General features: G+C 47.2%; 1 protein-coding gene across 1 annotated transcript in view; it reads right to left on the bottom strand.

Moving 5' to 3' along the window:
• Window positions 1-2,038, bottom strand: part of FAM78B (family with sequence similarity 78 member B) — a 91,737-nt gene extending 89,699 nt beyond the window's left edge. The window contains exon 1 of the mRNA XM_047784018.1: window positions 1,280-2,038. Coding sequence (XP_047639974.1) covers window positions 1,280-1,542 — 263 coding nt within the window. The 5' untranslated portion in view covers window positions 1,543-2,038. The remainder of the gene's footprint in view (window positions 1-1,279) is intronic.
• Window positions 2,039-15,485: the final 13,447 nt, after the last annotated feature.

The raw sequence follows: 15,485 nt of genomic DNA, 5'->3' as shown, positions 1-15,485 counted from the left end.
CAGGCTCTCAGAGTGCAATAAAAAGCCTGCAAACTGCTGTTAAAAAGATAGTTTGACCTTTTAAAATGGAAACTCCCCCATTCTATATCCATATTCAAAAGCTGAACCTTGGGAACTCTAGAGTTTTAGATTAATAAATGAAATGAGGGTGACTTTTCAGGAAAGTGTTTCCCTATAGGCTGCAAGCTAATCAGAGTGCTCTAGCCTACACTGTAACAGCAGGTAGAATGTGGGCCCCAAACCTTTTAGCCACTGTAGCTGACAACTGCTTCTGAAAGGAGGCTGGCAGGGAGTTATGAAAATTTAGTAAATAAAAAAAGTCGTGGACACGACTGTCTGCAGTTCTGGGGCAGGCTGTCGGCCCCTGGTGGCAGAGGAGTCGCCGCTATCCCGGGTCTCAACCGCAGCCGCCCAGCCCAGTGCGCTGGAAACGGCGCTGCTGAAAGAAGTTGGAGAGCTCCCAGCTTGCCAACAGAATTCCGGCGGTGGGCGCCGAGGAATCCCTTCCAGCGTCGCAATTTAGTAAAGTTTTGAAGTAAAGACCCTAGACCGAAAGAGACCCATACTTTCCTCGAGCACCGGAAACACTGCAACCACGTCAGCCAGAGGCGGCTCGCACAAGGCCATCAACCCTGCTCGTCTGGGACGCGCCCGGTGCCTTCCCTCTTCCACCACCCCAGAACTCGCCCAGAGGGCGCCGAGCCGGAGAGGCAGCTCTGCCGGGTTCAAGGTTCTGGATGGAAACTCCTCCAGGCTTCCTGTCCCGAGGGACAAGGGCAGAACTACCAAGTCTAGTCCGAACACCCAGGAGCTTCTCCTCCAAGCCCGCTCGTGTTTCTCCAAAGGACGCGCGGCACAGCCCTTGCGCCCCCGGCGCTCCACTCCACTCCTCTCTACAGGTCCCCCCAAACTCTTCCCAGGAAGCCTCACAAAGCACAGACGGCGCCCCGAAACTCCCAGGGCACTTGCCAGCCGCCCCCGTCTCCGCCTCTCGAACCCTCTCTACCGCTTTCTGCCCGCCCCTCACCGTTCTCTTCGCGTTCGCGGGGAGTCAGAAGCAAACCACGAGAAAATGCCTTCGCGAGGAGCCTCCCTACACACACCCGCCCTGTCACTGAAACAAAAGCGTAGGGAGGAGGGAGGTGGAAGAGGAGGCGGGAGGAAGGTTTAGAAAGAGGACGGAGAGAGCAGTAAGAAGGAGCTGGGGAGGACGGTCGGGGTGAGGAGAAGAGACTGGGGCCAGGGACCCAGCTCCGTCTCCGCGCGGCCGGTTGCTTACATGCCCAGGTCGCTGTAGGTGTTGAAGAACTCCATCTGGTTGCACGCCTGGATCCAGCCCACCACCCAGGTCTCGTGGCGGGGGATGGGGGGCATGACCACGCGGGCTGAAGCTTTGAAGTAGGGAGTCTTGTAGCGCAGGACGATGGGCGAGGTCTCCTCGATGCGCGTGGGGCACTGGTCGATGGTGGCGCACACATCGTACACCACGATGTTCTCGCGCCGGATCCGCGCCTTGCAGGTAATGCTTTGGATACAGCCCATCCTGCCGCCCGGCGCCGGCGCGGCGTGGTGTGGGGCAGCGCCGGGGACCGCGCGGGCAGCCGGGGGGCGCCCGTCACACCGGCATGGCGACGCGCCGCCCGCTCCGAGTCCGGCTCAGCCCGCGCCTAGGAGCGGGGAACCGCTGCCGGGCATCCTCCGAGTTAGCCCCCTCCTCTCGCACCGCACGGGGTCCCCCGCTGCCCCGACGCCCGCCCCCGCCCACGCCCGCCCCCTCTCTCGGGCAGGGCGCGCAGAGCGTGCGCTCCTAGGAGGCGGCGGGCGCCCCCGCCGGCTCCAGGGCCCGCGCGGAGGGCAGGGAGGGGAGCAGCACTGCGAGGAGTGGTGCCCACCCCGGGCCGGAGCCCCCCGCCCCTTGCCGGAGAGGAGGAGGCGGCAGTGGCGGCGGCATGGAGCCGGGGGAGGGCGGCGGCGGCGGCAGCAGCGCCGGGTCTGTCTGCCTCCGCGGCGGCAGCAGCAGCAACAGCCGCCGCCGCCGCCGCCGCTGCATGAACCTCTGCACCGCGGCTGCCCCCCGCGTGCAGCGCACCCAGCGGCGGGCGAGCGGGCGGCCCGTGCGGCAGGAGGAGGCAGCAGTGGCGGCGGCGGCGAAGACCTGCGCTTCCGCCAGCCCCGCCCCACAGCTGGGCCGCGGCGACAACTCTTCTGCCCGGCCGCCGAGGGCTGGGGGCGCCAAGGGGCTGTGGCCCCGGGTGGAGGGCCCCACGAGCTGGGCAGCTCTGGACGAGATCCACGGAGGAAACTGGCTGTACGCCATGAGTTTTGTCCCTCTCCGGCTGCCGTCCGGGTGTGTGTGGGGGGGTACAGTGTAAGGGTGGGGGTGTTTAAAGGGCCTCCAGCGCCGGGGTGGGGCTCCACACGTGGGGCCCGGCGGGGGTGGGGCTGCGTTGGGCGGTGCCCGGGGTGTGGGGGGGGTGGGCGTGAGGCCTTTGGGGTCCCAGCCTGGGTTGGGTAGATGGAGCCAAGAAGGGCGGGGCGCTGTCCAGAGTCTGAGTGGGAACCCGACAGTGAATGTTTGGGGCAGCCTAAAGATAGGGGAGCAAGTACATCTGAGATTGGTCCGCTGTTTATAACATCGTTTCTTAGAGTTAGGCTTGAGATCCCCTAGTATTTTACCTTGAAGAAGGCTGAAGCCTGTGTTCCAGGATGGTGCTAAATGCAGTGAATTTACATCTTTCCCTGACTGGGTTTGCTCTGGAAGATTTTCTTTCCACGCGTGTATATAGGGAGGGTACCCAAAGAGTCCTTCCGTGCTCTAACACCAAGTCACCACAATGCCAAGAGTGTAGATCGAAGCGCGAGCTCAAGCTTTTATTCATCCCCTGCCTTCATCCAGATCTTTTCCTCCTTAGAAAACACTCTTTCAACAACCCCCCACCACATGCTGGGGAATTAGAGCAGTAGTGGACATACCCTGAACACTGCATTTTGAATGTAGCTGCCTCCCAAGACAGGTTGTACCTTGCATGACCAACTAGCTGGATTAGAATGCTTAGCCGCCTTCTTGAGGTTACCCAAGGTATCCAGTGACCTGCTAAGTACAAGAGGAACATGAGAACGTTTTTGGAACTGGCTGGATTTAAAATAGTAACTGCTTAATGATACAAGTCCAGGATATCTGTCTGTAGTAATCCATCTATCCTACAGAAAGCCTGGAATCTCAGGGATCTATTCTTTTCTTTGCGTGTCCAGAGCACTGCGTCGTGACTGGGACATAGTAGCTGCACATAGTTGTCTGTGAGTAATGACTAAGAGAACAAAAACCAACATCATTGTGATTGTCTTATGGAAGCTGCCACCATAGATGTTGGACATTGTGTACATATGATGCCCTGAGTTGGATATTGTGGTCTAATATGGCAAAGAGAAAAAAATTAGCAAATATGCTTAGGGAGCATCTTTTTTACATTTATATTTACAAAGCCAGTAGCTTCTCTATAAGTATTTCTTCTGTTACCACTGAGCATTCGCTGGATCTGGTGTCCAAGTGTGAAATATTCTGACTTAGGCTGCACAGGAGACTGGCTAGAGTTAGTCTTTAGCTAGGACAGATATGATGAGTAATTTAAAAGTCAGTTGGATCTAAAAGCACTCTTCATCCTTATTTTAACTTTCCTGGAACCTTGATTCACTTTGGAGTTAACAAAAAAGCAGTTTTTGCCCTTTGATAACATTTTACCCTTCTCTCATTTTACCACATAGCCACAGAGCTCAGTCACAGGTCCTTTCCATTCATCAGACACTAACTGCCTGGCAGGAGCCAAGCAGTGTGCTAAGTACTAGAATTCAAAGACAAGAGCTTGTGGATCTCTGGAGAAGATAATTCAGTTAACAAGTTGTTGCTGTAAACTATGACACATGCTTTAATAGTTTGTAGCCAGAGGAGCCCAGAGAAGAGAGCCACTAAGAGATTTACATGTGGCTCTCTTGAAGTAGTGGCACTTGAATTGGATCTGGAAGGTCTGGTAGAGGCTTGCCAAGAGGAGATGAGGGAAAGGGTGGTATAGGATGAGAGTTGGGTAAATGCAAAGTGCATGAAGTATGAAGGAACACAGCATGTTTAGGGAAATAAACAGCTCATAGTCAATGCAATTCTCCAAGTGTTATGTCGAAACTGTGGGCATCAGACTCACTGGCCAAGAACCAGTTATTGATAGGACCATATTTTGATCTTTGATGGAAACTAATGCGTGCAAGATTTGCATTTGGAGAAAAATTACTCTCCATCAACTTGGCAGATAGAGGAAGGACGGGTTAGAGGCACTGCCAGGATATTGTGATGACAGATGATTTAGCCCTGAGCTAGGGCAGTGCATTGGGAGTGGAGAGGCCTGATGGTTTTTGAGTCATTTAAGAGTAATGTCAATTTACTTGGTAGCTGATTAGATATTGGGGGAAGAGTTGGGCCAATTCTGTGTTTTCCAGCTTCGGCAATTAAATACATGGGATCTTAATAGCTGAAACAGGAAGACAGAAGTGGAAGCAGACTGAGGTTGTCGTGTTAAGTTTGAGTGTATTTTGAGGAGGGGGCCAGAGTTGGAATCTTAGTGGTTATTAGGTTTTAGGAACTAGACCAAGAGAAAGCTTTCAGTTCAGGGGAATTTAGTTACCTTTGTTGATTTAACTTTTGTCAGGCTGCAGGTTTGTGGGTAAATATTATTCATTGTCTTCTGGTAATACATGCTAAATCTTCATAAACAGAGAAGGGCAAGAGTAGCCTTCTCCAAATTATAGGAAAATCATATAAAGGAGAATATATTTTATTTTTCAAACGTAAAATGAGACTATGTTGTATCCCGTAGAGTACCGATGAAATATAACTCATTATTCGCAGACGTGGACCCTTGACATTCTCAAAGGGCTCATCCATGACCTTCATGAGTCTCCAGAATCATGAATGTCACCATGACATATAATTTCCACTATAAAAAGCAGTAAAGTGTAACTGAAAAATGTAAGGGATCTTTTTAAGACTCTTAATGGTTCTATAAATATGGGGCCAAGGTAATTTCTAAAGCTTCTTAAATAAATTTTGCCATTAAAATAAATTCTTTACTTCATTACATCTGTACCTTATTAACTCCATATTTCTTTGACTCTGAAAAGAAAAAAAAAAGTCAATCACAGTGTGAGAATTGCTACACAGGTGTCATGAGAAGAGACGAGCTAAGTTGTGCTGGGACACAAATGCCAGGCAAGCCATTAGTAAGTGACTGGCAAGTACACTCCAGCCACCTAGCAGGCCATTCACATTTGTATCTCAGCAAATTACCTCACGATAGAGAATTTTCACATCACTTGGTGGAGACTGTTTTTATCCATGAGCATTCAGTCTGCAGATGCCAATGGGCCACTCCATGTAGCTCAAAGCCAAGTACTCAGCAGTGCAACCATGTCTCTGTGCTGCTCTTCTAAGTTTCTCTTTCTCTGTTGGAGAAGTTGTGTCCTCTGTCCCTGTTAGCATCATGATGCACCTGCCTCTGTCAGCACCTTTCCTGCTTTCTCACAGATGTTTGCTCACATTTGTGTCCCTTAATAGGTGGTACACCCCTCCAAAAGATGGGTCATCATGTCCTGTGGCCCATCCTATTGCCTGGCACCTAGGAGCTGCTCAATAAATGGTTGAATGACTAAATTTACTTTTTTTTCAGTCCGATAAAATGCTATTTCCCATAACTTAACTATGAGCACTGTCTCCTTACCTACAGCCAGCATATATTTTTATTCTACTTCTTTCTGCATGGTACCTTTTTGTCTACCCACTGTCTTTTCCCCCAGCATCCCTCCTTGATGTAAAAGTGATGCCCTTTGTCTTTGAGCACTATATACCACTATCTACCATCTCAAGGATTATCAGTCCTAGACACCAAAAAATAGAAAAACTTCAATGACAGGACCTAGATGACAATCATTTCTTGTGAATAACTTCATTCAAGTTTATTCTCAGGGCACAGCACAAACACTCCTTTGTACTTCGTGCTTCTGATGTTCTTGCACATGACAGAGCCTCTCAGTTCCCCGAGTTAGAGCCTCAGAGCATAGTCTCCAGGATGCCAACCTCTGCTGCCCCTTTAGAATCCACTCCCTCAGCCTCTGATGACCCCACGCTCAGTCTTTCCAGGCTGATGACCCCACGCTCAGTCTTTCCAGAAGCACAGCGATCTCTGACTTTATTTTTCCTATGGGTTGACTCATGACTCAAATTGTCAAGTGAGCTTTTTAGAAACTCTCGGTCACAATGGCCCATTTTTCTAGTTGACCTTGGCAAGGGTTTTCTGAAACTGTAGAACAGACTACCAAAAGTTGTTGAGCAATTACCTCTGGAACTGCTTACAATGGAGATAATTTCTATCTAATTTAGATGGTTTGAAAGCAGGCAAGAGGTTAAATGGATCCTCAGAGTCCAGGAGCAGAGGATTAAAGAAACAACTCTTTTTTTTGGGGGGGGGGTAGTAAATGGAGCTTTTCAAATCAGAGTAATCAATTTCCCTTCCAGGCTAGGCTAAGCTCTTCTTGAAGACCCTGGCAATGGACTCAGGCTACTTTGCCGAATGTGTTCACCCCAAGGAGCAGCCCCTGCTTCAAGTAGCCAAGATTTATTAGCCTTTTCCCACCAGCCTCACATTACAATAGGCTGCAGAGACTACCAAGAATGCCCTAGGTTGTGAGCTGTCCTTTTGAAGGTCACTCATGCCTGTCTCTGCCACAAAGTCCTTTTCTGGGTCCTTATCTGCGGAGCTTGATGCTCTTATAATTCCATGATTCTGCAAATCAGAATTCACCTTCTGGCTTTTCTTAACTCCTTTTGCTTCTCCTGCTTCCCCCAGGGTCATATTTCTTAAGGGTCCTTCCTCCCCTGCCTGAACTCCCTCTGGGCATTTACCCATGCTATTGGTTTTAACTATGATTTTCTACAATGTCTTCCAAGTTTGTCTTCAGCCCAAACATTTCCTGAATGTCCATCTGCCTACTAGATTTTTCCATTTGGACATGCCACTAGCTTCTTTGTCTCAGTGTAGGCTTCCTACAAGTGAGTGCCTCCTCCTGACTGTTTTGTTTCGAGCTGAAGACTCTTCTCTCTCCATCTTTGCCACTCTCCCCACACACATCAAGGCAGAGCAAATTTTGATCCTGATTCCCCCTACTGTAGACAGTGTTTTTTGTTACCATCAAATTCACTGCAGATCTCCTGAGTTGGTATTAAAGTGCTCCATGATGGGACCCCAAGAAGCCTTTCTAGCCTTTTTCCCCTCTTTTCCCACCAACAGACCCAGCAGGTGATTCACCATTCTCTCAACTGGTCTCTAGTCTTTCCTCTTCTCTGCCTTTTTTTAAGCTACATGGTTGACCACATGTTCATAGCCAACCCTGCTCTGTGACAGTGATAATAGCAATAGTGTGTTTCATTGATTCCTTACTTCAGTCTGTGAGGTAATATCATTAGCCTTTTTTACAGATAGTGGTGTAAAGATATCAGGGGATTATCCCAAAGTCACAACTAGCAAGTGGCTGGCCCAGAATTCCAATTTCTGTCTGACCGTACACTGTGACTCTCTCTCGTAAGAACTCCTGTGAGCACTTCTGCTGAAAATGATCCTTTCTACCTCTCAACTCCTGCTCACAGCATACATTGGACACTGAATAATAAATGCGGGAATGAAAAGAATAACAGAAATTTTTTTTTGTCTTTTGTCTTTTTTTTTTTTTTTTTAGGGCTGCACCCATGGCATATGGAGGTTCCCAGGCTAGGGATCAAATCAGAGCTGTTGCTGCCGGCCTACACCAGAGCCACAGCAATGCCAGATCCGAGCCCCGTCTGCAACCTACACCACAGCTCACGGCCACACCAGATCCTTAACCCACTGATTGAGGCCAGGGATCAAACCCACAACCTCATGGTTCCTAGTCGGATTCATTTCCACTGTGCTACGACGGGAACTCTGAGAATAACAGAAAATTTTAATTGCTTTAGAGAAAGATCAAAGGAGAAGGAAGAGTCAAGGATAAATCCAGATTTCTAGGCTTATTGCTTAATGAATGATAACAGCATCGTCCAAGTAAATCACATGAGAAAAGGAGAGTTTGGTGGACTGGGGGCTACAGGGATCTTTATATCAGGGTATCCAGGTGTCCAAGCGAAGACAACCTGTGGGGAAGTCACTGAAGGGTATATCTTATTTGAGTTGTCATTTTAGAAATTATAGTTTGGAGCAATTCCTTTTTTTTATCATTTCTCCTTCCTTCCTTTTCTATTCTTACCTTCTCTCCTTTACTTTCTTCTGGAAATATCATTGGAGCCTTTTCTTGGTCTCTGGTGTCATAATGATGCTTAGAGATAGTGAAGCATGTAAGATTCTACAGCCTCTTCCTACCTGGTTCATAGCACTCGCACTTTGCAAAATACTTATTTAGTTACATGTCTTTCTCATGAATAGGTTATCATCATCTTGAGTGTGTGCCTCATATTTCATTTGACTTTGCATCCTCAGTTCTAAGCACAGTGCCTGGCACATAGTAAATGTGCAAATGATATCAGGTAAAGGGTGGTCTGGGGAGGAATAAAAGAAAGAGTATTTTTAGTTGAGATCAGTGCTTCTCAAATTATAATGCACATATAAATCCTCTGGGGATCTTGTTAACGATTCTGATTCAGTAGGTCTGAGGTGGGAAAGAAATGAGATTCTGCATTTATAGTGAGCTTCTAAGTCCTTGTTATTCAAAATGCGGTCCGTGGACCAGCACATTGGCATTCAAGTTGAGATGCATGATGGAGAGGATGGTGTGTTAGGGAGCAGTGGGAAGTTTCTTGTAGCTGAGCATAGCACCTGAGAGGACAGGCATGGGGATCCATGAGGCTCAAAAAGGGAGGCTGGGACCAGAGCCCGTGGCTCCTAGTGTCTGTCAGAGGCAGACGCAGGTGTAGTGAAAAGGTAATACAGTTGGAATCAGACATGCCTGAGTCCTAATCTCAGTTTGGACAAATTGTATCAGTACAATATCATTGTTCTTTACCCTTGTTTTCCTTGGCTATAGCATGGGAACAGAGAGAATACAATGTCTCTTTCACAGGGCTACTGTATTAACTAGATGTAAATTACCTAGGTCATTGCCTGGCATATGGGGGTATTCAATAAATGAGAGAGAGCATAGTCACCGGGGTAGGTGATGGGCAGTGTGAATCTGGGCAGATGGAGAAAACACCATTCCTGCCTGTAGGAATTTCCAAAGTGGATCAGTCATCAGTATGGATGGGTCTCCTGACTACTGCCTCTCTTTTATCAGTTTCAGATTCATGACTGGTGGGCAGAAACTGTAAAACTGGTTGCACAGCTTGAGGCCCCAGGTGGGAGGTTGACTCACAGTAAACACCCTCAGCAGAAGGCAGTCACCATCTCTGGATTTGCTTTGGTCTCAATGCTTTTTTTTTCTTTTTTTGGTGTTTTGTCTTTTTAGGGCCACACATGCGGCATATGGAGGTTCCCAGGCTAGGGGTCGAGTCAGAGCTATAGCTGCTGGCCTACGACACAGCCATAGCAACATCAGATCTGAGCCGTGTCTGCAACGTACACCACAGCTTATGGCAACTCTGGATCCTTAATCCACTGATAGAAGCCAGGAATTGAACCTGCATCTTCCTGAATACTAATCAGATTCGTTTCTGCTGAGCCATGACAGGAACTCCTCAAGATTTTTTCTAGACACCTTCCCTTCTTCTCCCTTCCACCTTCAGGTTATCCTCCCAAACACCAACTAATCTAGGGTGAGGTGTGTTTGACCAGATTCCTCCACGTGGGCCAGATAATAATTTAGATAGTAGAATTTGTTGAAGCAGCAATTCGACAGCATTGTCTAGCCACGTGCAGTCCTTCTTTTCAGAGCCAGTGGCTGTCTAGCTCTTTGGTCTGTGGGAATCAGAGCTCCTACTTGTCCTCCAATACACCCCTCTCCACTCCTTTTCCTTTACCACCATTCAGTCCTCATCATTCAGGGCACTGGTCTCCAGAACATTCTCCACTGGAGCAGAAGAAGAAAATAATAAACTTCCTATTTGTGTATGTTTTATAAGTAACTGTATCAAGGTTGTGGTATTGATGTATATAATTAATAAGCAAACAGGCAAACCTATATGGCAACTACTGATCTAGACAATTGCAATTCCTTCTAGCTGGTCTACTTGTCTCAATCCCATTTTCTACATTACACTGAGGATTATCTTACTTTTTTTTTCTTTTACACGCATACCTGCAGCATAGGAAAGCTTCTGGGCTAGGGGTCAACTTGGAGCTGCAACTACCAGCCTACACCACAGCCACAGCGACATCAGATCTGAGCCACATCTGTGACCTATGTTGCAGCTTGTGGCAATGCAGGATCTTTAACTCACTGAGTGAGGTCAGGGGTCAAACCTGCATCCTCATGGACGCTATGTTGGGTTCTTAACTGGCTGAGCTGCAGTGGGAACTCTGAGGAGTATCTTTCTAAAGCACACTTCTCCTTGTTCACTGGTCTGTCTAAAGCCGTTCATTCATTCATTCATTCATTCATTCATATGCTAAGCAACTGCCATCTGTCAGGCACTGTATTAGGTACTGGAGACACGAAGATGAGAAAGGGGCTACCATCACCTTTACAGAATCCAGCAAAGTGGTGCCTTGTGATCCCATGCTCCCCCATGGGATGAAAAAGACTATAATCTGGCCCCTTCCAACCCCACAGCCTAATCTCCTAGATGTCTCACTCACATTTAGCCATATTGAGGTATTAGTGTTGTCCAGTTTTCACCCCATGCGTTTTCCACTTTCCATCCCAGTAATATGTAAGCTCCACATGGGCAGGGAGCTTTGCCTTTTTGTTCACATTGTGCCCCAAATGCTCAGCACAGTACCCAGGTTATAGTGGGTGATTAACAAATATTTCAAAGGCAGGACTACCCAGCACATGCTGATTTCCCTCTTCTTTGAGGTCATTTCTCTCTGGCAAATGTTTTTTATGTGGCCAACTCATCCTTCAAAGCTCAACCTAAATGCTATTCCCTCAGCAATGCTTTTGACTCTCAGACCCAGCCAGTGTTCTCACTATTGTGCATACTTAAAGCCCCCTTTTCCCTCAAAGTAATTAATTGTTTCTGGATTAATTATTTAATTACGATCCATTTTCCTTGTTAGATTATAAGCTCCATGAAGGTAGGAGCTATGTTTAATTTTGTCATGGCTATTTCCTCAGCCTTCAAAACAATGCCCAACACATAGTGATTGTTCACAAAATATTTGTCTTTTTTTTTTTGCTATTTAGGGCTACCCTCCTCAGCATATGGATGTTTCCAGGCCAGAGGCTGAATCAGAGCTGTAGTCACTGGCCTACACCACAGCCACAGCAACTCGGGATCTGAGCCACTTTTGCGACCGACACCACAGCTCACAGCAACGCCGGATCCTTAACCCACTGAGCAAGGCCAGGGATTGAACCTGCATCCTCATGGATGCTAGTCAGATTTGTTTCCCCTGAGCCATGACAGGAACTCCCCACAAAATATATGTTAAATGAGATGAGGGCCTCATCTTGGTAACCTGCCCGGTGTCCCAGTCCTTCTGGAGTTGTTGCCCTATCTCACTCTGTTTTTTTGTTTGTTTGTTTTTGTCTTTTTGCCATTTCTGGTGCTGCTCCCGTGGCATAGGTTCCCAGGCTAGGGGTCCAGTCAGAGCTGTAGCTGCTGGCTTATGCCAGAGCCACAGCAACGCAGGATCCGAGCCACATCTGCAACCTACACCACAGTTCATGGCAATGCCAGATCCTTAAGCCACTGAGCAAGGCCAGGGATCAAACCTGCAACCTCAGGTTCCTAGCCGGATTCATTAACCACTGAGCCACAATGGGAACTCCTGTTTTGTTTTTTGCCCTATCTCACTCTGGACACTCCCTTGCTCCCTTGGTGGGAAGCAAGGAGATCCCCAAACCTCACCTTAGTGATTGAACCCTGATGGTACTTGCTTGCAGACTTCCCTCGTGCTGCCTACCTGGATTTGCCCCCCTTTGCCCCCTGCCACCATGCTGTCCCTGTGGGATCTCAGCACTGGCTGTGGGATCTCCACCTTAGTCTGGGTCCCACCCCTCCTGGACTGCCCCATCTAAATTGTGTTGAGGACATAGGGCTGGAGATCCGACAGGAGGTCGTGCAGAGCTAGTGTGTGGAGGCCCAGGGACTGCTTGTATGGGGTGCTCTAATGTGTGTTGTATTTACTCAGAAAATTCCTTGGCCTTAGTCCAGGCTCAATAAATAGAACACAAGGGTAGAAGTCTTTGTGAGCGTTTACCATTTGGAACATGTATTTATTTTTATTACTGCTGGAAACTATTGATTGATGAATGGAAAGCAAGACCAAATCACATTATAATAAAGGGGATGAGAAGTAGAGGGAGAAAACAATACAAAAGGGGAGAAGAAAAAAAAACAACAGAGAATCTCTTTAAATTGAGTATTGTGTTTACTGGAAGAGAAACTAATTTTATCTGTATTGCTCAGTAAGTATCACCCGCACAGTGGAAGCAAAATAACATTAATGTTTACACTTCCTGAGGCGATGAGAGACAACACCCAGAATCCTGTACCAACACGAGACAAGTATCACTCAGGTCACACATCAATTTCACTTCACAAACACCCCACAGAGCTGGGTGGAGAAGGCCATACCGTTTCCCCAAAATGTTTGAAGCACAATTGATTGTGTCTTAAAATAGGCCCATGGCCTTGCACTGGGAGCTTTATTGGAAAGTTATGTCTCAGAGGCTTTGGGTCTTTCAGTTGACAGAGACCTGGAAGTGATATCAACTCACTGATCTCAGGTAGTATCATAAATAAAGCCTTTGAGCCTCACTTTCCTTGCTTGTATTTGTAATTCGCAAAGCTTATCTTCATGGCTCAGTACCCATTTCCTCCTGTTTTTGTTTTGGGAAACACTTTGATAGACTGCTTGGGGCAAAAGATGAGAATTTGACCACAGGAACTTGAGACCTGGTAAAAAGATGTTACTTGGCTTCAGTTAAAAAAACAATAGGAGTACGCGTTGTCATTCTGCAGTTAGGAACCTGACTAGTATCCGTGATCCCTGGCCCTGCTCAGTGAGTTAGGATCCGGTGATGCTGTGAGCTGTGGTGTAGGTCCCAGATGTGGCTTGGATCCTGAGTTGTGGTGTAGGCTGGCAGCTGCAGCTCCGATTTGACCCCTAGCCTGGGAACTTCTATATGTCACGGGTACAGCCCTAAAAATAAATAAATAAATAATTTAAAAAGATGTTAGTTGGTTCTCCAATAGAAAAGAATACAAACTGGGGTGATGGGCAGAGAATGGAACCAAGGGAAGACGAGGAGGAGGAGAAGACAAAGGGTGGCCTGCTTAGATGAGTAGGAAGACTTGCCCGTTAGAAGACGGAGGTCTAATGTCCATCCTGTTGTAGAAGGTTTGCATCATTTTTTCATGTAAAAAACCCACTCCTCTTTGTTGCAAAACCTTAAATACAGTCTTTCTTGTTTACAAAGGCATTGCATGTGGGTATACCTGTGTGTGTATGTGCCTGTGTGTGCGTGTTTGTAAATTAAACAATAGTCCGAGTTCCATGCCTGGGTCAATTAAAGGGCAAACAACTGTGTAAGTTAGAATGAGGCCAAGAGTTGAGAAGTGACATGAGGCATATGGAGATTTCCCCCAGGCTAGGAGTCAAATCTGAGCTGTAGCTGCTGGCCTACACCACAGCCACAGCAATGCAGGATCCAAGCTGTGTCTGAGACCTTCACCACAGCTCACAGCAACACCGGATCCTTAACCCACTGAGCAAGGCCAGGGATCGAACCTGCATCCTCATGGATATTAGTCAGATTTGTTTCCGCTGAGCCACGAGGGGAACTCCAGCTATTCTTTGTATTATTGCTGGAAACTGCCCTTCCCTGCTTACCTTATATAGTTGTTAAGAGTTGAAGACGGCCATTGGTTGGAAAGTGTGTGTATATGAGAGTTTACCACTTTGTCAGATATTGTTATTACCATTACTATTTTTAGGGGGCTTTAAGCCCGCTCTGCTTGTGTCCTCAGGCTTGTGACTTAATTTTCATGCTGGAAAGCATTAAACAAAGTTTATTATTTGTTCTTTGTGGCTGTTGGAGATCAAAAGCCACTTCACAGGGATAACATTTTTCCTTCCTTTCCCTCCTCCCTTCCTTCCTTCCTTCCTTCCTTTTCCTTTTTACGGCCATACCTGCAGCATATGGAAGTTCTTGGCCTAGGGGTCAAATTGGAGCTATAGCTGAGGCCCATGCTACAGCCACAGCAACATCGGATCCAAACAACACTGGATCCTTAACCCACTGAGGGAGGCCAGGGGTCAAACACAAATCCTCACAGACACTATGTCGGGTTCTATGTTGTGTGCTGAACCAACATCCTTCTAAGCATGCTATCTATGGTAATAACTAAAATAAACCCAAAATTGATACATTTTGCAAAGTTATAAAAAGATTGAACAATTTCCTTCTCAAAGAGTAAGAAATTAAAATATGACATTAAACAAATGAAAAAAAAAAAAAAGAATGATCAATGGGAGAGAATTCAACTCCTTTTCCAGATGACAGAGAATAATGGGACCTGAAAAGAGGCAGTCTAAAGGAAATTCTCAAAGTAAGAAGTAGAGGCAAAAGCAAAATAGATTTTTATCTACTTCATCCAAGTTTCAGGAGGATGTGGAGACAACTGAGCGGAATGTGTAAAGCAGAAGATATATAAGCAGAAATAAAAAGCAAGACAGACTGAGAAAATAGTGTGATAAGATCCATGTCACACAAGAATAAAAGGATCACCCCAGCTGTGTTAGACTGAGTCAATGACCCCCAGTGCTCCTCAGGTGGAAGACACCATCACACCATCACCAGGCTGTGTCTGGGAGATTAGGTAATTTCTAAGATGTAAATGGGAAAGGCTCCTGGCTGTTGGCCTGGCTGGCCGTACCTATTAAAGTTCAAATATTTCTCTTTTCAATTTTTATTAGTGTTTTGGGAGGAGAAGTAAAGGATGCTGAAGGCTTTCTTGGAGGTGAAAGCGATGCCTAAAAGGTCTAGGGGTCAGAGGGGCTCCTACGGTGCTGGGGAGTCTTCTAGCACCTTTACCTACGGTGGAATTACCCAGAGGGCAGGCAATTCACAAATGCACATGAAATGCATAGAATCCAGTGAAAGGTCCTATTACTTTTTACTTCCTGCAGACAGGGATGGACAACAGTGGCATATGCTTGAAGGAGTAGTCAGAGTAGGGAACAGTCAGCCAGATTGGGAGTAGAACTTTTTTTTTTTCTTTTTTAGGGCTGCTCCTGTGGCATATGGAAGTTCCTAGGCTAGGGTTCCAGTCAGGGCTTCAGCTGCCAGCCTACGCCATGGCCACAGCA

The sequence above is a fragment of the Phacochoerus africanus genome, chromosome 6 (genome assembly GCF_016906955.1).
Source record: "Phacochoerus africanus isolate WHEZ1 chromosome 6, ROS_Pafr_v1, whole genome shotgun sequence".
NCBI classification, from domain to species: domain Eukaryota; kingdom Metazoa; phylum Chordata; class Mammalia; order Artiodactyla; family Suidae; genus Phacochoerus; species Phacochoerus africanus.
Note: the sequence above shows the minus strand (reverse complement) of the source record. Positions and strands in the feature narration are given on the sequence as shown.